Source organism: Diceros bicornis, chromosome 35, assembly GCF_020826845.1.
Source record: "Diceros bicornis minor isolate mBicDic1 chromosome 35, mDicBic1.mat.cur, whole genome shotgun sequence".
NCBI lineage: Eukaryota > Metazoa > Chordata > Mammalia > Perissodactyla > Rhinocerotidae > Diceros > Diceros bicornis.
In genome coordinates, this window is record NC_080774.1 from 19,720,431 (window position 1) to 19,743,566 (window position 23,136).

At 53.7% G+C, this 23,136-nt stretch overlaps 2 protein-coding genes across 5 annotated transcripts in view; both read left to right on the forward strand.

The window, feature by feature from the left end:
* Nucleotides 1-5,266, forward strand: part of KIAA1671 (KIAA1671 ortholog) — a 138,263-nt gene extending 132,997 nt beyond the window's left edge. For all 4 annotated transcript variants that reach the window (XM_058531661.1, XM_058531662.1, XM_058531664.1 and 1 more), the window contains one exon: nt 158-5,266. The gene's annotated coding sequence lies outside the window, so the exon portion shown is untranslated. The remainder of the gene's footprint in view (nt 1-157) is intronic.
* A 3,226-nt stretch (nt 5,267-8,492) lies between these two features.
* On the forward strand, nt 8,493-13,588 carry CRYBB3 (crystallin beta B3). The gene is made up of 5 exons (XM_058532287.1): nt 8,493-8,653; nt 10,018-10,136; nt 11,058-11,190; nt 12,094-12,236; nt 13,423-13,588. Exons 1-5 carry the CDS (start codon nt 8,579-8,581, stop codon nt 13,586-13,588), a joined length of 636 nt encoding a protein of 211 aa, XP_058388270.1. The 5' UTR covers nt 8,493-8,578.
* The last annotated feature ends 9,548 nt before the right edge of the window (nt 13,589-23,136 follow it).

Consider the following 23,136-nt stretch of genomic DNA (forward strand, 5'->3'; position numbering starts at 1 on the left):
CCTCAAAAAACACAAACTTCGTCTTTCCTGGCCTAGAGCTCATGGGAGTGGCCGTCTTGGGGAATACCAGAAAAGGTTTTAAGGCCTGATGGTGGCAAGAAATGGGGCCACATGTTTCCCCTACTGACACCAAGACTGTCCCTTGTTCTCCCGACAGGGGACACTGCCACGTCTAATGAACAGAAGCCTTAACTGTCAGAACCCCAGACGAGGCCACGCTGCTGCCGTTGCTTCCTGCACTCTGGTTCCCCGCGGGGCCCTTCTGGTCGGGTGGAGAACGCTGTCCAGTGCCCCCCGAGGGCTCTCCCCCGCAGGATCGGGGCGAGAAGGCTCACCTCCACAGGCACGTCTCCCCGGACAGCCCTTCAGGCCGGGAAAGAAGCCACACTGCCCAGAAACGTCCACGCTTGCGGTTTTGTTTTTACGTAAAAACGTGCATTTCTACCCACTTCAGACACCTGCAGCAGCTCCAGGAACACAGATGTGAGGCTGGACCATCTCCCCGGATTCTGGAAAACACCTGAATTGTGAAAGCATCCCTTCCTCTCGCCCCAGGGTGGGACTTTTTCAAAAGGACGTTTCCAAGGAGGAAGAAACCGTTCGTTGCCTGCTGTAATTGTGGTCCAAGGCAGGACCACCCGGTTGGGGGTTTTGACAGCTTTTTTGGCGAATTCCATCTCCCTCTCGAAGAATCGGCAGTTCTGATTTTTAAACATACCCACCCTCATTCTTTCAAGTGTATTTTTCCTTCCAGCAGGGCTGTGTGCACAGTCGACCTGTTTCATCGTATGTCACTTTTGTTTGCTTTAGAAGGTGATAAAGCAATAATTCCGCCACTTTTCTTTGAAATTCGATATGTATATACGTTTTTACGTTAAAGAACAGGAGGAAGGATGTGTGAATAGTTTGTTCGAAATATCCGATCATCTCAGGTTATCTTATCTCGATCCAAGCTTTTTAAAAAATTCTGATTGTCACCCTTGTATATACTTTCCTGGTTTCTTTTCATTTGAGCTCTGATTTCTGTGGAGTGACCTTTGTCCCTTGGCCTCAAGGATTCATAAACTGCAGCCCAAATGGCAGTGCCTTTCCAACTCAAACATCAGACCCGACCCGAGCATCTTTTTCTCCAGAGTCTTTTTTGGACAGCTCCTGAGCTACTGGCCTGGAAGAACCATTCCAGATTGGCTTCAGAACAAATGCATGAATGAGGGTCCTTTTGTTTCTTGTCACTTCTTCCTGCTCCAACCCCGGCCCCGCAAACTCCACCTGACCAAGTGCTTTTTTTAGGTCCAAATGCAGGAAGGGAGAGTCTTGCTAAAAGCCCTTCTCTGGAGGGGTCCCCCAGGCCCGGGGGCTCTGGACAAAAGTGCTGGATGCTAGGTGACGAAGTGTAAGGTTCGCCTTGTCTCTTTTTCTCTTGCCAGCTCTAAGCTGCTTCCCAGGAATCTCCAAGACCCTTCGGGGCCCCAGACACTCTCTACTCTGTCCTTCTTTTAGGAAATCCTCCACCTCTGAAGCCCAAGTCTCCAGCAGACATCCCAGATATGCTTGGCTGGCCACCTGCCATGCCTGGAGTTGCCATACTCTTTGTGCCAACCTAGCCTAGGAGATGCCCATTGGTGAGATGCTTGGGCAGTTCATAGGGCAGCCTGTGATTGCTAAGGGGCCCTGGGGCTGAGTTTCCTAATGGATCCATGCACAGCACTGGCTAGATATGGAAGTAGGGGGGCACATGCATGACCCCCTACCTCCCCCTAGGTTCCCAAGAGGTAAAAATCTCTCTTGATCAATCCATTATCTGCAAATGGTGTCAAAACATACCTCCTTCCTCTCTGGCCACCTCTCCAAGAGTCTCCATTTGTCTCCTCTTCTCTTCTTGCCCCCTTATTTCCTTTTACCACCTCTTCCCTCTCTTGGGAATGGGGTGGGAGTGGAGAGTAATCCTGTTTCTCCAGGTTAAGACAAACATCTGTGCCCCGCGTGGTTGTGGTTCAGCACCACGGACAGTGGCCGCAGGGCCCCTCCCTCCCTGAGTCCTGTTGGCTGACCGTGGGCTGCTGATGGGCAGTTGTTGGACCCTGTCGCCTGCCCAACCTGGTGCGTCTGGAAACCTCATGCATCTGTGTCTGGAGGTTTGGCCATTAATAGTTTGTATTTCTTCATTCCCTGAGTGAGTGGTCAGTCAGTTCCCTGTGGCCATTTGGGGATTTAATTCCTCCAGGAACTGCTTCCCTTGACTTTTTTTTTTTTTAAGATCAAGTTCATCTTTTATACCAGTTTTGGTGCAGTGGATTTCCAGCTCAATCAGCCCCCTTCAAAGACGCTCCTAGTGTGTTTTGACCCTGACTTCTTTTCTTGGCTGCTGTCTTTCTTCGTCTTTCTCAAGGTGGGAAGGGTACCATCTTGGGCAGTAAGAATGACCTGCTCTGTTTGGGGAGTATATCGATACTCACCATGCAGGACTCTCGGTTCTGAATTCCTCATGTTTTAGCCCAAGTATACCCGACAGGCAAGAAAAAACGCTTGAAAATGAGATTGACCTGGAGATCTTTTGCCTACACTCCCACACCTTGACTGGAAATAAAAATCCATCTAGTTCCTTGGTGATTCGGACATACCAAGACCGCCCCTTGAAACTGACCAGGGCAGCCTCATCTCTCCCCCACAGAACAGACAATCCCCGTGGGCCAGAGCAACGCCCTTAATGCAGGCTCCCCGTGACCTCTGGATCCGCCATGGTCAGTGCAGTGAAGTTAGACGTGGCTGCTCCCTGGGGCCTCTGCGGGTGGCTGGGCGAGTGGGTTAGTTATTTCTCCTTTTCGTAAACTGAGTGAGCTGTTTGGGGCTAAGCAAGTGGTTGTGTGCTAGTTTCTCGAGTTTGCCTGGAGCCACCTTTGGAAATCTGTCTCCTTTTAAACTAACTTAATATGCCTTAATCATTTGTATGGAATCAAGTCACCTGCCCTCATCCAGCACTCCTCCTGTGGGCCTTTGGCTCTTAAATGAGAGTCTTACACAAAATGCAAATTCCTACGTATGTGCAATCTCTCTCTCTCTCTCCGCGCGCGCGCGCACACGCACACACACCCCCTTTGCACGTCAGCATTTTGTCGGCTGGTTTTTGGACACATCTGTCTCTCTTTCCCCTCCAGCAGATCCCTTCTTCATGGTCCCTTGCCTAATGAAACAGGCCTTAGGCCTGTGAAATTCCACGGCAAGACCTCAAGAATCAGTGTGTGGAGAGTCCCTCAGTGCCACCAGAGAAATGCTGGTGAAGAAGAAACCTCACGGTGTGTGGGATGTTGGAGTGACACGGACCTGACAGCTTTGGATTGTCTAGGATCCGGGGAGGGGACAATCTGATGGGGATGTTTTCCAGGGGGACAAGTCAAGTCGTATACTTTCAGACAAATGTGTTTTCATTTGTGCATCTGGTGAGTGCGGCCAACTCTAGGTGTTGCTAAAGAGGAGAATAGAAACAGGCATAAACCAGAGATCCCAAAGCTTAGAGGCTGTGCAAGGGTTTGGAAGAACCCTTGGCGTGAGTTCGCTAAAGGGGACCTCAGCTGCCCACACCTGGTACTGATAGCTGCCTTGTCCATTTACGCTTTTATATGTTCCATCATGATGCCCCCAGACTGGCCCAGGAGCTGGGCATAATTACAAAGCTAAAAAATCCACAAGTGCGTGGTCGGATCACCTCTGACACTAAAAGCTTTCTTAAAGGTGACGGGGGCCTGCACAGAAGACAGCCTCCCAGCCTAGGAGATGAGGAGGCGGCCCTCCAGCCTGCCTCTCCCTCGTCGGTCTCTGCTTCTCCCTGTCTGTGCCTGTGGTCCCTCCCACACAGCCCTGTGCCGTGATACAGGAAGCTAGGTTACTGCTGCCTTTGTGTACACTAGCATTTCAGTGTACACAGAGCCCAAGGGGAGATGGGGAGGCGGGAGAAGAGCTCTCTCCAAGGGGAAATGTCCTCCCCGTCATTGGAGCCGTGGTGGGTCACCACAGTAGTGGAGAAACGTGTAGCCTCTGCGTGTGCCTCTCCTCCTCCGCCATGTGTTAAAACAGGGAAGCACAAGTCCCAGGACACCGTGAGTCGTGGGGCGGGAGGGTGCCCCTGAGGCAGGCATGACCCACTCCACATCTGGAAGGGGGTCTACTTTGAGCTCAAGGCTCATCCCCTTAGGGAGTGGTGCCTCCAAGCTCTATGCTGAGAAGATGCTGGGAGTCACCCCGTTGGAATTCTGGGCAAGCTGGAGTTCTGGAAATGTGCCGCCACGTAGAGTGCCAGTAGGCATGAATGTGCTGGGTCTTGGCCAGTCTGTGTCTCCTTTTGCCCCTCCAGCCCTCCAGAGATTTCTTTCTTTTGTCTGAGTTGGTTCCTGCGGGGAGCAGGGCAGAAAGCCGGGTTCTGGAAACTCAGCCTGAGGTTTCTGGCCAGTTAACCTCCCAGCCTCTCCCCCTTGCCCTTCCAGAATCTCCTTAAATAGTCACCCTCACACCTGGTGCCGTAACATCTTCTTCCACGAATCAGACTGGCACTTTTTTGACAATCTCCGGTGGTGTTACACCTGCTAAGAAAATTATGCCGTTGTCTAAAGAAGAATTTGAGCTTTTTAATGCTCTCTTTCCGCATAGCCTTATAGATCCTGTAAATAAGGGGCTCACAAAAGTAATATATTGTATTATGGAAGGTATTTTGTACTGTGTTGTTTCCTAAATCATCCCAATATCCTAGAAGTCAGGAACTTCCCAGATGATTATGATCCTCAAAACGCTTTGTAAGATGGAGGGAGTGGAAATAGACATAAATATACTATGTGTTTTCCTAACCTCCCTTCCTCAGATATCTGAGTCACGACAGAGAAGGACCCAAGTCCTGTGTAGGAAAGTTGAGTCTCCTGCCTGCTGGCGTTCTTGCAGTTGCCTTATGAGTTCACCAACTCTAGGACTTCTGGACAGAAGGCGGACGAGAGGCGCTTTATCCAACCCCAGAAGGCATCTCTCCTCGCGTGACTGACAATTCATCTAGAAAAACCTATATTTTTAACGTTAAAACAAACGGGGCTTGCTGGACCTCACAGAGTATCGGATGTCTACAAGTGCTTTTATATTTTGTGACTGTAAAGAGGTTTCCTACGCACCGAAGAGCAGTTGGGAATCTGGCTGACTGCTGTACAATAAGATGGCCTTTGCATGTGCAAAGATGTCGCATTCAGACTCTGAAAGCAGCAAATAAAGCTTTGATGCAAGTTGCGTTGGAGAGGCCTGGCGTGTGCGTGTGTGGATGAATGGACTCTGCCATGCGTGCAGGGCCGTCATCAGCTGAGTCAGTCTCTTGTCTGTGCGGAGCTGGGGGCCAGGCGGTGGGAGGGGGCGGCTGGGGTCCTGGGAGAGGGGCCCCGTGGAGAGAAAGCAGGATTTCCATTCAGTGTGGGGTTGAATCCTCATTCTGCCAGCTCCTGTCTGTGGGAATTCTCTGAGCGTTGGTTCTCCCAAATGGGGTTGGTGACAGTGACATTAGTGGGCAAGACTTGAAGGCAGTGGTTCTCAGCTGGGTGGATCGTGCCCCCAGAGGAAATCTGGCAATGACGGGACATTTTTTCTTATCACAGGGAGGGGAGAGAGATGCTGCTGGCATCTAGTGGGTGGAGACCAGGGATGTTGCTCAACATCCTACAATGCACAGGGCAGCCCCACCACAAAGTATGATCCGGCCCCAAATGGCAATAGCGCTGAGGTGGAGAACTCTAGGTTAAAGAAATGTGGCCGGGGAAACTGTTGGGCACACAGTAGGACCTCAGGATCCTAAAGGATCTCATGGGAGGGAGCCACGCCTGATAGGCTGTCCCCACCTTTGTCTTCCCCCTCAGATCCCCAGTGACTGTATCCCAAGTTAAGGGGTCAAACCAACTCTGCTTTCCACGCTCACCAGCAGGAAGTGGCCCCTTGGTTTGAGCTGTCAGTAGTAGGCAGGATCCTCAGTGATGAAAAGCAGGAAAGTAACAGGCTGTGCTGAGTGCATTGTCTCATGATCTCTCCATGGTTCTCCATTTACGGATGAGGAGACTGGGCCTGACCTTCAGGAACTCACCCAAGGTCACACAGGTCCACCTGTTTCCAGAGTCCAGCCGTCACCCACAGCATCCTCCCAGCATCTCCAGGGATGCGGGGTAACTGGGTTTTATGTTGACTTGAGGATTTTAGCCAAAAACAACAACAAAAGAAAACCCTGTTGCTTAACAATTCACTCCTTTGCTCCTCGCCATTTCATTCATTCAAAAATCATTAAATACCTATCACAGGCAAAATTATTCTTTGTTGGACACTTAAAAATTGCATAGATCTACTATTTTTTGGTTGTAAATAAAGTGACTATCATGATTACCTTTATTTCTATTGAGGCTAAGAGCTGGACCCTGGAGCAGGCCAGCCCCTCCTCCTCCTCCTCTGCTGTGTGGCCCTGGGTAAGTGACTTCACCTCTCTGAACTCTGCTTTCCCATCTATAAAATAGAGATCATAATTCCTCCCCTACAGAGGGCTGGGTGAAGATTGAACATAATGTTCATGAAGCTGGGACTGTGCCATGCACACAGTAGGTCTTCAATAAATGGTAGCTGTTATTTGTATATGCCTTTTATATGAATAAAATAAATCTTTGACGGGCCTGTTACCACATCCCATGGAAATGGTTGGATGGATTCACACCCAACTTGGAGGGTGTGTTTAGGGCGATCTGACTTGAAATTTAGGCCACGGGGCACATGGAAAATGGAGAGATTCTGGGGCGCCTCATTTTAAGAACTGGAGCCTTTCCAAGGATGTCATGCGCCCCAATAGGAAGATGGTGCCTCCGAGAAGCCAAAGAAAGGGCACTGGAGGGGGTGGGTAATGGAGAGCTTTGCACCCCGATGCCCGTGCCTGGCGCTGTCGGGCTTCCCACAAAGCTGATGAGGTCCCTCTGCCCCCGGAAGTCATCAGAGGCCTTGGCCGAGGACACAGAGGCACTGGGGCCTCCCTGGGCCCACTATTGGAGTGAAATGGCCTGAACGGGATCGGGTGGACAGGGCGCTGCGTCAGCAGGCCGGGATGTGCTGGGCTGTCAGAAAGGGCCCATAAATAGGACACTCCTGCAAAGGCAGATGGAGTCTGCAGCCACTGCTGACCCCTCGGTTCTTCCCCAGGCGACAGCCGCAGGTTCATTCTGGGACGCGCAAGGGCGGGGAGCAGGAGCTGCCCTGGCAGGCCACGGGGTGTGCACGGCTGGCCCCGTGCAGAACGGGGGTTCACTTGAGGGTTGGAGCCGAGAGGGCGGACCGGATGCAACCACCAAGCTGGTGTCAGAGGGTGGTGGCCAGGGCTGGGCCCCTGGGCATGTGCTGGGGCAGAAGGCCTGCAGAGACTGAGCACGGCTGAGGAAGGGGAGTGGGCACATCTGGGGGGCTGCCATGTCCCCTGAGCGTCCTCCATGAGCTGGACCAGGCCCCACTTCCTGCTGAGGCTGGGCACCAGCAGGACAGACAGCCTGCGGGCTGTGCATGGCGGGGCCTGTGTCCGTGTAGACGGGCCACGCCCTGTGCAGGCAGGAGTGGGAGAGCTGGAGCCAGGGGGTAGCTGCTGGGTGTGGGGCGTAGATGTGGGCGCCTTGCGGACCACGGTGGATGCCTGAAACAGGCACGTGTTTGTGTGCGTGTGAGGGAGAAGAGAGGCTGTCCTCGTGCAGTGGATGGGGTGTGACTGTGACCACGGGAGCTTGTGTGAGCATGCGCGTGCATGTGCTGATAAATCGGAGAACAGCCTCTGTGTCTGTGTGTGTGACAATCGTGAAACTCCTTCCACTACTACGGGGGCCTGTGTTGTGTGTCACGGTCCCCGCAGGGATGAAGCGGAGCTGTCTGTCTGTGTCTGTGTCTCTTTAAGTGGCTGGGACACAGTAAGTGCTCCATAAATGCGTACAGGATGAATAACTGAGTGTATGGAAACCGGGCTGGAGCGGGTGTCCCAGGACCTGGTCCCACATCACGCTCTCTCTAGATGTCTGTCTGTCCATCTCCCCTGTCTGTGGTCTCCTGGTCATCCTAGCGCAGGGCCAGGCACGAGTGGGGGCTCACAGAGTCACAGATGAGTGGGGTAAGGAATGAACAAAGATTCTAGTCTGCAGTGCGGAGGTGGAGAGGTTCCTGCAGAGGAAACCCCTGAAGCCCGCCCTCTGACCAGGGTCTGGAGGCAGTGTGTCTGCTCTCAGCTCTGGGTGTGGGGGCAGGGCATGGGCTTGGGGACCAGGCCCGATCCCGAGCTCAGGGAAGTGGCCTCACCTCACTGGGCCTCAGGGTGCCCCTCTGTAAAACTGGGATCCTGATCTCACTGACTGTCTCAGTCCCTGTGGCCCACGGTAGGTGCTCAGTGGATGTTTGTTGAATGACTGAATGACCGATGTAGGTCCTGAATAATGACCCATAAGCAGCAGAGTTCTGTAGCTTGTCCTCGACTCCAATCACATCAACACCTGCTTTCTCCTGGGTGCACCTGGTGACTCATTTTCCTTTGGTTGAAGCCGGAGGTGTTCCTGGGGAGATGGCGGAGCAGCACGGAACGCCGGAGCAGGCTACAGCTGGCAAGAGCCATGGCGGCCTTGTGGGCAACTACAAGGTACTGGGCAGGGAGGGGTCCGGGGGCTCTGGCCTCAGGGTCAGCTTCCCGGCCAGGCGGAGCCGTTCCCCAGAAGGGAGCAGTGTCCCTCCAGCCAGCCGGGCCCAGGAGGACACCTCTCCCCTCTGCCGTCGACTCGCTTCCTGACGTCACTGCGTCTGCCCTCTGCTGTGGAACGGGTCACACACCCTGCCTGTCTCAACAGGACAGAGGGTCCCGGGGTTTCAGGAGACTTGGTGTGGACTCTCCTGCCTGACCTTGGTCCAGCTCCCGGCCCTCTCTGGCCCTCAACAGCCCCACCTTGAAAATGGGAATGATGCCCATTCTCCTGGGCCCCCAGAGCTGGGGGGAGCTAAATACAAATGCCATTACGGTAGAGAGTTGGAATTTGCTGGCTCTGCCGTCTCTAAACCATCCCTGGGGGCTTTGATTCCAGAAGGGGCCGAGGAGGGGCTGACTAAAGAGATAACTGGGAGTGGGGCATTTCTGAGGCTGTGCTGCTGGCTTGAACGAGAGTGGAGGAGACGACGAGGGAAGAACAGCATAGGGGCCTGCCTGGCTCTGGGCCTGATTCGTGGGTGATGTTGCGCTGGCCTGGCCCTGCCGGCTCTCAGCTTCCTCCTGGGGAGAGCGCAGCAGAGGGTGGCTGCCACTGCTAGCCCTTCTTGCCCCCTTTTGTCACCTGTGGGCCTTCCCCTGTCCTTGCCAGGGTGGGGGAGAAAAGAGCCGGCCGGCTTATTGAATCCCAGTGCCTGCACTGACCTGGCTCTGCAGCCCGGGACAAGTGACTTACCCTTTCTGAGCCTTCTATAAAGTGACCAGAGCAGATGTTCCCCAAGGACCTCCTACAAAGACAGTGGGTGCTTCTAGCTGGATGAGAGAGGCCTTCCTCTGCCTTGGCATCCCCTTCGTCCCTGAGCTTGGGGCAGATGACGGTCAACCCAGGAGTTTCAAACTGGTGTTTCAGCTGTCCTGCACAGGGTTTTATAAATAACAGGGAAATTTCACATTTAAAAAAATATAGATTTCTGGCCTCTCTTGAAAAGTTTAGAACAGGGCCCGCATTCCCTCCCGGCCAGGAGCGGCTTCATTTTCCTACAGTCCCCGCTTGGGTTATCTGTTAGTTCACCTCTATTAAGGTCCGGACTGGCTCCTGCCAGATCCCTGGTTTCACTGGGGTTCCCGGAGGCGTTCCCCTCCACGGCCACCAGGGGGCAGCGCAGGCCAGCGGCGGTGCGGGCTCCAGGCTGGTACACGGCGGAGCGGTGGAGGGGACGGATGGTACCTCCTCCGACGCCCCGAGGAAGACCGGGGCTGGGGCGGGGAGCCCGGCCCCGCGGACTCTCAGGACGCTGCCCTTCCAGGTGATCGTGTACGAAATGGAGAACTTCCAGGGCAAGCGGTGCGAGCTCTCGGCCGAGTGCCCCAACCTGACGGACAGCCTGCTGGAGAAGGTGGGCTCCATCCAAGTGGAGTCGGGGCCGTGAGTACCGCGACCCCCAGCCCCTCCTCACAGCCCTGAGCCTTCCGGGGGGGCGGGAGGTCGGGTTCCAGCTCTAGATCTGCTGCGGGAACTTAGGCACCTCCCTTCCCATCTCTGGCCTCAGTTTTCCCATCTGTAAAATGAGGCGGTTGAACTGCGGTTCTCTTAGAATCCTTCTAGTTCTGGATCTACGTGGTGAGTAGCAGGAGAGCAGAAGACCACCCAGCGCCTGGCTCAGTGTCTGCCAAGTGGGGTTTAATCATTACGATTTTAATAATTATGACATCTGAAACTTAACATGCACTCCATCACTGAAACCTCACAACTGCCCTGGGAGAGAGCTGCCATTCTCATCCCCCTTTGACAGATGAGGAAACTGAGGCCAAAGTGGTTAAGTGACCCATCCGTGTCTACACGACAAGCAGATGTCCTTACTGGGTTCTGAATTCTTGCCTTGGGAGTGGAAGTCCAGGCTCTGGCACTAACCAGCTGGGTGGTCCTGGGTGAGGGTCACCCTCTGGGCCTCTGTTTTCTCATCTGTCAAATGGGGATAACGATGGCACATACTTCAGAGAGCGTTTCTGTGAAAATGAATGGAATGATGCACATTAATAATAATAAGTAGAAGAAGAAGAAGAGTTGTCTATGGAGTACCTACTGCGTGCCTACTGCGTGCGAACTTTTCTGAGCATCATACTCAGGGGCCACATGAAATAGACTCTCAATACTGTTTCCCAGGATGGTTTGCTGGCTCAGAGCCTCCGCTCCCAGTTTGTCCTAGTAGCTCCTTCAATAACAGGACCAGGGACCAGTAGAGGGGTTGGCAGGAGGGCGCAAGGTCGAAGGGCAGCAGCTCTGGGTCAGGCCTCCGCTCCTCCCTCAGCAGCAGCACAGGTGACCCAGGCCTCCCTCCTCCCACAGGTGGCTGGCGTTCGAGTGCAGGGCCTTCCGTGGGGAGCAGTTCGTCCTGGAGAAGGGGGATTACCCTCGCTGGGACGCCTGGTCCAACAGTCACCACAGTGACAGCCTCCTGTCCCTCCGGCCTCTGCACATTGTGAGTACAGCTGCCGCCCACTCCAGGGAGCTCGCAGAAGCAGGACGGGCTGGGAGCTGGTCAGGCAAGCTCGTTTGACAAGCTCGGCCGGGGGCTTGGCGGGTCTGGGGGCCCGGGAAGGGCCCTCATCGTTTCTGACCTGAATGATGGTGTAGGACACAAAGACGTTGGCTATCGAACGGTCCCTGGGCTGGCGATCCAGACCTAGGACTCACATCGTGAATTAGCCAGCACGGCGCCGCCACTCCCCTCTGTAACCCTCCTAAGACTGTGAACCACACGGTCCGGTCTCAGATCAGTGATGCAGTCAAAGAAGTATGTTCTGGAAAATAGCTTCGGAAAGTGACTGCAAGACAGCTGCAGTTCTTCCCTTGTGTTTCTCAAACTCCTGAGAGGGACTCGGTCCACAGGGACACGGTAAAATGTCACCCTCCTCTCCCACCTACTTCACTCCCCCTCGGCGGCTGCTCAGCCCCTTCTCCTTGTCCCAGTAAGTGATGCTCCTTACAGGGCGGTGGGAGGGGCAGCTGGGAGACCAAATCAGAATCTGGTTTAGTAAAGAGGGAACGCACCTACATTAATAATTTGATCTCCTTCCACCCTCTCTGCGCCTCGGTTTCCCCATCTGCTAAATGATGGAGTTGAACGAGACCTGAGAGGCCCCTCTGGTTTCGTGGCTCCCTGGCTCTAGGATTCTGAAGGAGACCAGCTCTGGAGGGACCTCCCAGGCCCCCAGCCCTCCTGCATTTGTGGTGGAGGAATCTCATGAATCCCCTCCCCCAGCAGCGGGCTTGGGGATGGGCATTATTTTGTGGTGACTTGATTCTCTCCCACATCTGGAGCCTCCTGGACCCCTGTTCTGGGTCTGGGAGCAGCCGGTTCACCCCGTGGTCTTGCCCCCAGGATGGTCCGGACCACAAGCTGCATCTGTTTGAAAACCCCGCTTTCAGTGGCCGCAAGATGGAGATAGTGGACGACGACGTGCCCAGCCTCTGGGCCCATGGCTTCCAGGACCGTGTGGCGAGCATCCGGGCCATCAACGGGACGTAAGGGACCCAGCCCCGCTCTTCCCCTGCCCTGTCCTCTGGTCAGTCATGCCCCTGGCTCCAAACAGAATCCCTGTTCACTGTTGCCTGGAGAGCTGACGTCTCTGCTCCTCCGGGTCTGGAGCCCCTCATTCGAGTCAGCTGCTCCCACACCATCCTCGCTCAGAGCCCTGCTCTAGAGCCCCCATGACGTGAATGTTCCATTGCCTGCACTCCTGTACCACTGGATTTCCAGGAAGCCTTGACTTATAGAAAGTGTTATTTTATTTTTTCATCAAGTGGAATCTGTCCCCCCACCTATCCTCATCAGTCTTCACTCCTTTTCTGAGCATCCTCAGACCCTTGAATGGATTCTCACATTTTTTTTTTCCTCTTCACAATCCTTGTCCTTCTTACCAGGGGAAGAAGTGACATAGTCGTTCTCTAGGTGTGACCTGAGTAGTACATAGGCGAGCAGGCTCATCACCTCCCTCCTTCTACGCTTTATATCTCTGTTAATGCAATCTTAGGACCACCTTCCCTTTGTGGATGACCACATCTCATTTGTGGGCTTGTGATCTGGGGTTCGGTCCTGAAAGATGCCACCTCCCCTGATAATAATTTATTTGACAACTATTTACTGAGCATCTACTATGTGCAGGGTATGGGGGCAAGAAGAATTACACAGCCTCTGCCCTCAAGAATTTCAGTCTGATAGGGAGACAGCAAGGAAACAGGTGTTCACAATTCATGATGATCAGGACTGTGATGGGGGATGCTCTGGGAGTCCCAGCGAGGCACAGGGAATCAGGAAGGGCTTTCTGGAGGAGGAGACATCCGAATTGAGATATAAAAGATGCAAATGAAAGAGGGGGAAGGATAAGGATGAGGCAAGGAAGAGTGCTCCAGGCAGAGGGAACAGCATGTGTAAAGGCTCAGAGGCATGCAGGTTCAAGGAAAGCAGAATAAGAGAGGCTGGAGTACAGGGTGTGAAGAAGGAGTGTTGAGAGATGAGGCTAGACACGTTCCGTGAAGGATCCTGTGAGCCGGGTAGGGAGTTTGAATTCATCCCGAGGGCACTGGGGAGCCAGGGGGGAATCGAGGCAGGTGGAGAGCACGGGCAGATGCTGGCTATAAAAGGCTCGGTCTGGCTGGAGGCCGAGGCGGGAGGCCGGCCGTCGGCGCCCCAAGCCCGGTGTCCCCGCAGGTGGGTTGGCTACGAGTTCCCCGGCTACCGCGGGCGCCAGTACGTGCTGGAGCGCGGCGAGTACCGCCACTGGAACGACTGGGACGCCAGCCAGCCGCAGCTGCAGTCCGTGCGCCGCATCCGCGACCAGAAGTGGCACAAGCGGGGCTGCTTCCTCAGCAGCTGAAGGCCGCCCGGGCCCCGGCGCCCCAGGCCCGCCCCCGGGGGCGGCAAGGGCAAGGAGAGGAGGCTGCAGGGCCGGGCTGAGGCCCGCCCGTCCACCCTTCCCCGGAACCCGCAATAAAGCCTGGGGCCGGTCCCCCACCCGCCATGTTCCTCTGCGGCACTTCTTGAGGGGCCGGGCCTGGGGTGGAGCCGGGGGAGGGGCAGGCTGAGGGAGGCGGGGCTTGGGGGTTCTGAGACCCCCGAGGGAGGGCTGCGAGCTGTGCTCATACTCTAGGCTCTAGTCCTTTCAGGCAGAACCACACGTACATCCTGCTCTGATCTGGTGCCTGTCTGCCTGTCTGTCTCCATCTGTCTGTCAGTCTGTTCATCCATCCATCCATCCACTCTTCCTAACTTCCTTCCTTCCATCCATCCATCCATCTATGCATCCACCCATCCTCCCACCCACCCACCCATCCACCCATCCATCCATCCACCCACCCATCCATCCACCCACCCATCCATCTACCCATCCATCCATCCATCCATCCATCTACGCATCCACCCATCCACCCACCCACCCATCCACCCATCCACCCATCCACCCATTCACCCACCCATCCATCCATCCACCCATCCATCCATCCGCCCACCCATCCATCCGCCCACCCATCCATCCGCCCACCCATCCATCCATCCACCCACCCACCCATTCACCCATCCATCCATCCACCCACCCATCCATCCATCCACCCACCCATCCATCCACCCACCCATCCATCCATCCACCCACTCTTCCTTCCTTCCTTCCTTCCTTCCTTCCTTCCTTCCTTCCTTCCTTCCTTCCTTCCATCCAACTATGCATCCACCCATCCACCCACCCATCCACCCACCGACCTACCCATCCACCCATCCATCCATCCACCCATCCATCCATCCATCCCTCCATCCATCTATCCCTCCCCCTTCCCTCCCTCCTAAAATCCATCCATCCACCCATCCACCCACCCATCCACCCACGCATCCACCCACGCATCCATCCATCCGTCCATGCATCTATCCATCCATTCCTCCCTCCCTTCTAAAATGCATGCATCCATCCATGTATCCATGCATCCATCTACCTCTCCTAAAATCCATCCATCCATCCATCCATCTTTCCACCCACTCACCCATTTTTCCTTCCTTCCTTCCTTGCTTCCTTCCTTCCTTCCGTTCATCCATCCATCCATCCATCCACTCTTCCTTCCGTCCATCCATCCGTCCGTCCATCCATCCGTCCATCCATCCATCCGTCCATCCATCCATCCATGCATCCACCCACCCACCCACCCACCCATCCACCAATTCACCCATCTATTCATCCATCCGTTTTTCCTTCCATCTTTCCATGTTTTTTTCTTTCCATTGATTCATGCATCCTTCCTTCCTCCCACCGTCTATATATTCTTCCCACCATTCTTCCATTGACCCATCCGTCCTATCTCTCTCCCATCCATCCATCCATCCATCCACCCACCCACCCATCTATCCACCCACTCATCCATCCATTCTTCCTTCCATCCATCCGTCCGTCCATCCATCCATCCATCCATCCATCCATCCATCCACCCATCCACCCACCCATTAATTCATCCATCCTTCCATCCATTCTTCCTGTAACCCACCCATCCATCTATTCATCATTTCCCCCTCCGTCTCTATCCGTCAGTCTCTATTTTCATTAATTTCTTGAGAAAATGCCAGCGAGAGAATGGGGAGGGGTCAGAGAGGGAGTGGGGTCAGGGCATTTAGAGCTCCAGAGATTCTGGTAAACTCTGACTCTTCTCGGGGAGGTGAGAGCCATGGAGAATTGGAGCGAGTTGTGACGTGATCTACCTTAGGGTTTAATAGGATCGCTCTGGCTGTGGCTCAGAGAACAGACTGTGGGGCCGAGGGGCCTCAGGGAAGCCAGTCAGGAGGCTACTGCAGAGATCCGGTGAGCCGTCCTCGTGTGATGGCCCTGACCCCATCTCTTCCGTGCATTGGTAGCTCTGTCCCCTGCCCAGAGGTCTTCTGCAGCCTCGGCTGGGGGACTGAGCCCCATCCCACCTCCCAGCACTGACCATCATTTCTCTGAGCCTCCATGCCTTCATCCGGCCAAAGGACGATGCTGTGGCAGTGCCAGGCGTAAATGTGAGTCTCCTCTGCCTCCAGTGGGAAGAGGAGGGAGTGTCCCGTCTGACAGGTGACAGCTGGCTTCCCATAGCCCTAGGGACCAGCCCCCACCCTCCCACCTCCTCAGCCAATCCTGCATCTTTCCCTGACTTTGTCCTCCTGGTGCCCAGAGCAGGTCCCCGCCACCTGCAGCCTCCCTGGCGGATGCAGCTGATGTGTGGGAGGCCTGTGGGGCCTCAGGAAGGCGTTGAAAAGAATACGGCAATTTTCAGTTGCTTCAGCCTGCATATTAAAAAAAACATGCACAGCCAGGAAATCACTTTGAATTGTTTTTACTTAGTGTGTAGGGGAGAGCTGGGGCGGGGCCTCAGGCTCGGGGTGGGGGTGAGGGGCACCCAGCGATGGGCAGACAAAAGACAGGGGTTGACTCCCCTAGGTGGGGATGACAGCACCCCCACTCCTCACCCCTTCCTCAGCCCAGCACCCACTCCTTCCTGCCTCTCTCAGAGAGAGGCCTTGTTAGGTCCTATACATCAGTGCTTACTGAACGCCAGACCCAGGGCCAGCCTGTTGTACATTGTCTTATTGAATCCTAAGAATGACCTTGGAAGGTAAGCACCGTTATTCTTCCTGTTTAACAGATGAGGACACCGAGGCACAGAGGGGCCGCATCACCTTCCCAGGGCCACACAGCTAGAAGTGATAGAGCTGAGGTTGGAACCCTGCGTGTTGATGCTAGAATGTCATTCCTGAGCCCCACACACTTTGATGCATCCCTCAGGGGCAGGAAAACATCACAGCGGCAGCAGCAACAATGATAATGACAATAATAATAGCCACCACCATCCCAGCCCTACTGTGCGCCAAGCATCCCACTGGGTGCTTTACAGTATCGTCTCCAATCTGCGGACAGGCGATAACGATCCTCATTTGCAGAGGGAGAAACTGAGGCCCAGAGCGCTGAAGCAAATTCCCCCGAGTGCCACAGCTTTTAAGGGATGAGACCAGGATTCCAGCTCACGTCAGTCCCCAAAGCCCATTTCTCCCCGCCCACGGCTGTTGATGCTGTGGTGGCTGCACTGAAGCCTCGGCTGCTGTGGCTGCTGCTTATGGAGTGTCTTCCATGTCCAAGGCCTCGGGCCAGGAGATGTCCGGGCCTGCTCTCAGTGACGCTAAGAAGGCCCATGACTGGCTCCTGGGTACCGGGTCGGGGAAGGCTTGCAAGGAGGCCACCACAGTGCTGGGTCAGAGTGTCCCCTCCCTGGGGCCAGACTCCATCCCAGGGTCTGGAGCTGGGTGGACTCCAGAGGTGGGGTTCAGCTGGACCCCTTGATCCAGGGCAGACCCAGCAGGTCACCGATGTCCGAGTGACTCTGTCCAAAACCTCAAACCTATAAGTTGGGCCCTTGATCCACCCCACCTGGGTTCCTTTCCAGGCTCCACCACTAGCTGTGTGCCTTTGGGCAAATCACGTAACCTCTCTGTGCCTCCGTTCCCTCATCTGTAACACGGACGTAATAACACTACTTGCCTCATAGGTTGTTGTGAGTATTAATATGAGTTTAATTTGCAGAAAGGGCTGGGAATAATGGGTAAAAGCAAAGTGTGTGCTATAAAACCATTCATCTTCCTCCTCATCAAAAATGATGACCTGTGGTTGGTCACGGCTCTGTGGTTGTATGGACAGAGGGACTTTCCGGTTACTCAATAATGGGGCTTCATCCTAAGGACGCCAATGGAAACAGGAAATAAGAAAACTAGGCTCTGTGGCCAGGCTCGGAGGATCAAGCTGCAACAAGGCTTCACGGGGAGAGCAGGGCTCATGGAGACAGGACTCGGGAGCTGGGTGGCAGGCTCTGTGGGCATCCTCCTAGGGCTCCACCATTACGAGCCTCAGCGAATGCATCCCCCACTCCTGGTTCTCCTGGGGGCCCCTTGCCACTTCCTGCTGCCAGCTGGCACCTCTCCCCAGCCTTCACCCGGAAGTCTTTCACCTGCCCCTGGATGGCAGCAGATGCTGTGTGCTTCTCCACGTCCCTTAGAACTTACAGTGTGGGTGTGTCTAGCATCTGCAGGCCTCTGTGCCCGGGGCAGCTGGACTTCTGGGAATGAACACCTGCCGGGAGCAGCCCTCATCTGACGACCATCAGGAATTGGTGTATAAATACCCCAGCTCCCCTCCCACAGGCGGGAACTCTACCCAGCATTCCCCTCATTTTGGAAAATCATGACGCCCACGGCCATGTTGCCTGTGGTGTTCATATCACCAGTAAACCACCTCTGGGCCAATCTGCACGTGTGGCTGCATTATGTTCTAGATGATTCTTCACAGCCTAGGAAAACGTCAAACACACGTTCAGTTCAGTATTAACTTCCTATCCAAACTCGTCCATTATAATTAGCACAAATACCTTTTTTTTTTTTTGTGAGGAAGATCAGCCCTGAGCTCACATCCATGCCAATCCTCCTCTTTTTGCTGAGGAAGACGGGCCCTGAGCTAACATCCATGCCCATCTTCCTCCACTTTATGTGGGACGCTGCCACAGCACGTCCTGACAAGCAGTATGTCAGTGTGCGCCCGGGATCTGAACCCAGACCAGCAGCGGAGCGCGTGCAATTAACTGATATGCCACGGGGCCGGCCCCGACAAATACCTTTTTTACATCATCTGTTAGAGCTGTATCCAAACCTTTATATATTGTAATATATATTATTACACATTTCACTTTATTATTTTTTTAAATTATTGTTAAGACATTTTGTTATTAATTTATTCTGAAAGCATGTATGTGGCTGGTTATAGTATCAATTTTATTTCAAGAAAGTAAAAAGGCTGTCACAAAATAATTGTCCTGAGAAGAGAGAGTTGGTGCTGACAGAGTTGAGAATTTCTCAACTTGATCCTCTCTGAGGCTTCTTCTAGCTCTGCTTCCTTTGTGTCTAGGGATCAAACTGTGTTTGGGGACACTTAGGCCTATCCCCTTTGTAAGAAGGTGAGGTGGAGAGGAGAGTCCAAGCCGTCTCTCTGTGTATCAGTCACGCTACGCCGGGTAACAAACAGCCCCCACGTCTTGGTGGTTTATAATAACACAGGTTTCTCTCTCACTCATGCTGCATGTCCAGTGCTGGTCAGCAGGGGGCTCTTCTCCACACGGTCACTCACAAACCTCGGCTGATGGAGGCTCCGCCATCTTGCAATGCTGGCGTCGCAGGGCAATGGACGAGAAAGCACTGGAAATTCTAGCACCTTCAATAAAACAATTAGACCTGGAAATTAGACCTGCCACATCTGCTCAGAACCCATTGGCCAGAGCGAATCCCACGACCCCACCTAGTTTCAGGAAGACCCAGTGGTGACCTGTGTTGGCTGCCCTCCCCTCCCTGCCTCACACTTCCTAGGGTCACTTCCCAAATAAACTACCTGCACTTGAGTGCTTATCTTAGGTTCTGTTCTGGTAAAGCCCAAACTAAGACGCCTTCCCTCGTCTCTTCATCTTATTCGTTAATTAATTCAGACAGTCCACGAGTATTTTCTGAGCTCCTACTATGTGCTGGGCCCTGGGCAGGTCCTGGGATGCAGACATGACTGAGCCTTGGCCCGGCTTTCGCTGAGCTCATGGCCTAGATGAGCAGGTGGCCCAGCGCACACCACAAGCAAAGCCTTTTGAGATCTTAACAACCTACCGGCTGTAAGCCCGCCAGCTCAGGGACGCTGACTGTGTCATACCCCACTGAGTCCACGGCCGACACACAGTAGGTGCTCAAGACATGGAGAAGAATGAATGAATGAGTACAGAGAAACGCCCAGGTTACTGACAATCTCTGGCCTCTCACTTGTGAGTGCGGAAACGATGAAGGAATAAATAGGAAAGGCTTTGAAAGTATCGTAGTCCACAGAGACACCACAGTAACGGATAATGGAAGAGTTACAGTTGCTGAGCGCTCTCTACAGGTTAGAAACTCTGCTGAGGGCTTCGCATGGTGGCTCGTTTTACGAAGGGTGTAGTTACAAATGCTCTAATATCCACGGACCACAATCAGTAGATCCTCACAGGTATGATGCAGAAGGAAACTTCAATTTGCATGTGAGAAAACCGAGGTAAAAAGAGGGAAGTAGGGGCCGGCCCCGTGGCCTAGTGGTTAAGTTCAGTGCACTCCGCTTCAGTGGCCCGGGTTCAGTTCCTAGGCATGGACCTACACCACTCGTTGGCGGCCATGCTGTGGTGGCAACACACATACAAAATAAAGGAAGATTGGCCCAGACGTTAGCTCAGGGTGAATCTTCCTCAAGCAAAAAGAGGAAGATTGGCAACAGATGTTAGCTCAGGGTGAATCTTCTGCAGCAAAAGAAAAAGAGGAAAGTAGCGTAGGATGAAGGCTTTGGAGTCTAAGAATCCTGAGTTCAAATCCCGTCTCCACCGCTTCCTGGCTGTGTGGCCTCAGACAAGTTACTTAACCTCTCTGAGCCTTGGATTCCTTATCTATAACAGCAAATACAAATAATATCCACCTCAAAGATGGTTGTAAGGACTGAATTTAATGAGACGGCAGATAAAGGGTCCTCCAGGGAGCTTAGCAGGGGCTCAATCCTCAAAGCCCAGCTCTGCTGCTCACTGGCTGTGCAACCGTGGGCAAATTGCTTAATCTCGCTGAACCTCGACTTTCTCTTCTGTAACGTGGGATGATCAATAAAGGCAACAGTTACCTTTTGGGTTTGTTGGGAGGATTAAAAGAGCTAAGTGTGGACAATGGCTGACTCGTGATAAGTTCTCGCACTATCTAAATGTAAGAAATTCTTATTTATTGAGACACAGCCAGGTCTTGAATCCATTTACTTGTTCAACAAATGCTAATTGAGGTCTGTTATGGGTTGAATTGTGTCCAAAAGAGATATGTTGAAGTCCTAACTCCCAGGACCTCAAAATGTGACCTTAGGGGCTGGCCCGGTGGTGTAGTGGTTAAGTTCACGCACTCTGCTTCAGCGGCCTGGGGTTCACGGGTTCGGATCCTGGGTGCGGAACGATGCACTGCTTATCAAGCTACGCTGTGGCAGCGACCCATGTGCAAAATGGAGGAAGATGGGCACAGATGTTAGCTCAGGGACAATCTTCCTCACCAAAAGAAAAAAAAACCTGAAACTCTGTCCCCATTAAACGACTCCCCATTCCTTCTCCCCCAGCCCCTGGCCACCACTATCTACTTTCTGTCTCTGTGAATTTAACTGCTCTAGGAATCTCGTGTAAGTGGAATCATATGGTGTTTGTCCTCTTGTAGCTGGCCTTTTTCACATAGCATAAAGTTCTCAAGGCTCATCTGTGTTATAGCATGTGTCAGAATTTCCTTCCTTTTTGTGGCTGAATAATATTCCATTGTATGGATAGACCACATTCTATTTATCCAGTCCTCTGTCAATGGACACTTGGGTTGCTTCCACCTTCTGGCTGTTGTGAATAACGCTGCTGTGAACACGGGTGTGCAAATGTGTGCCGGAGTCCCTGCTTTCATTCTTTTGGGTAAATACCCAGAAGTGGAATCGCTGGATCATGCTTAATTTTTTGAGGAATCGCCATACTGTTTTCCATACCATCTGCACCATTTTACATCCCAAATTTCTGTTGTTTTAAGCCACTCGGTTTTGGCCCTTCGTTACAGCAGCCCCAGGAAACTCATAGGAGCACCCACTACGTGTCAGAAGCTGGGCTGTGGGGACACGACGGTAAACCAGGCTGCCGATGGCTCTTCTCTCGTGATCTTACCTCCTCATCAGAAAGACAGCAAATGAATGAGTCACCTAATGTCAGGTGGTGAGAAAGCTACAGAGAGAAACAGCGTGGCCAGGGGGCTGGGGCGTGCGTCTGTGTGTGTGCGCGTGTGTGTACGTGTGCGCGCATATTGGGGGCATGAATGTGGGGGTGCGCAAGCATCCTCTCTTGAACCCCGTTTCCAAGTCCCCTCCCTCCTGCCTGATCTTGGATTCAGTCCAGACACAGACTGGCTGCGGGGAAGCCGTGCACGCGGAGGAACGCGGGGAAAGGCCGAGGGCCCCCGGGGAAGTGATCGGGCCGGCAGCAGGGATCCGAGAGGTTTCTCCAAATCTCAGGGGTCTGGGGTCCTAAGAGCACCCTGCTTAAGAACTGCAGCTGCCAGGACAGCCCGGGGCCTTCAGGATGAAGTCCACTCTTCTCAGCCCAGCGTGATCAGGCCCCCGCCCACCTTGGTGCCCACCTGCCCACCCGATCCCAGGCCCTGTCCCTGCCCCATCACAGGCCCCACTTAGGTGTGTGAACCTGTTTTCAGGTCTTTAAGTACCAAGCCAGTACTTTGCACATGAGCCTTTCTGCTTGGAACTCTCTTCCCAACTTGGTTTCCCGGGCTAATTTCTCCCCATCCCTAAGGATTCCATCTCTTCCTGGGAGCTTTTCTGGGTGGTCCAGGCTGGTGCGGGTCCCCTCCCTGACACTACCCCCTAGAACAGAGCTTGGCACCAAGTAAATGTCTGATAAATATTTGTTGAATGAATGGATGGATGGATGGATGGATGGATGGATGGATGCAGGACTCTGCCAAACCACCCTCCTTTACCTGTTTTTTTTTCCCAGGGCCGCTGAGATTTGCCTCCGTCTGCCTTACCCCGGGGCTCAACTGACCACACCAGTGAACCCGGCATGCCCCCGGTCCTGGCAGCCGGACGGCTGATGCATGCAAAGCGAGCATCTTCTTGCCTGGCCGCCTGACCACCCCGGCGTGGCCGAATCTGAAAGCTAATGACATTATTGTGCAGAGACACAATGTCTGCGGGCATTTGCTGACCTGGGCTTTGGTGCGGGCTTAATCCAGCATTCTCGCCCTGCCTGCTTTCCGCGGGACGCAGCGGTGCCCTGTCTTGGCACCGGCTCTCCTGGGGAGGGTATAAATGCCACCTCCCGCCGGCCGGGCTTCACGGGCGCTCTCAGGGGCTGGCGTCACTGGTAAGAATGCCTCTCTTGCTTGCCTTGCCTTTTCTCTCCTCCTCATCCCTGATGGAAAGTGTGGGAGACCTTGGTTCGAATCCAGGTGTCACCACTTTCTAACAAGATGACCTTGGGCAAAGACTTCAATGCTTTAAGCCTCAGTATTCTTTTCTGTTAAATGGGGAGAGGGATCATAAAACCTCCTTTGCTGTGGGCTTAGAGGTAACGTAGACGAATGGTCCAGTGTGGTGCCTGGCACAGAGTGGGTGCTTGTGCGGTGATCTTTATTAATATTAAACAGTCCATCAGCATCCTCGTTTTGTTAGCGATGGGGGAGGAGAATCTGAGGGTTTGCAGGTGGAAGAAATCAAACCACTGACGGTTCAGCATCCTTTCTAATCGGTGAGTCAGCTCTCTCCACATCTGCAAACATTCCCGGGCACCCGCTCTGTGTCCAGGCTCG

Coding starts and splice junctions, on each gene's coding strand:
- CRYBB3 (XM_058532287.1), top strand. CDS start 8,579: ATGGCGGAGCAGCACGGAACGCCGGAGCAGGCTACAGCTGGCAAGAGC. Junction 8,654..10,017: donor GCCTTGTGGGCAACTACAAG/GTACTGGGCAGG, acceptor CTGCCCTTCCAG/GTGATCGTGTACGAAATGGA. Junction 12,237..13,422: donor ATCCGGGCCATCAACGGGAC/GTAAGGGACCCA, acceptor GTGTCCCCGCAG/GTGGGTTGGCTACGAGTTCC.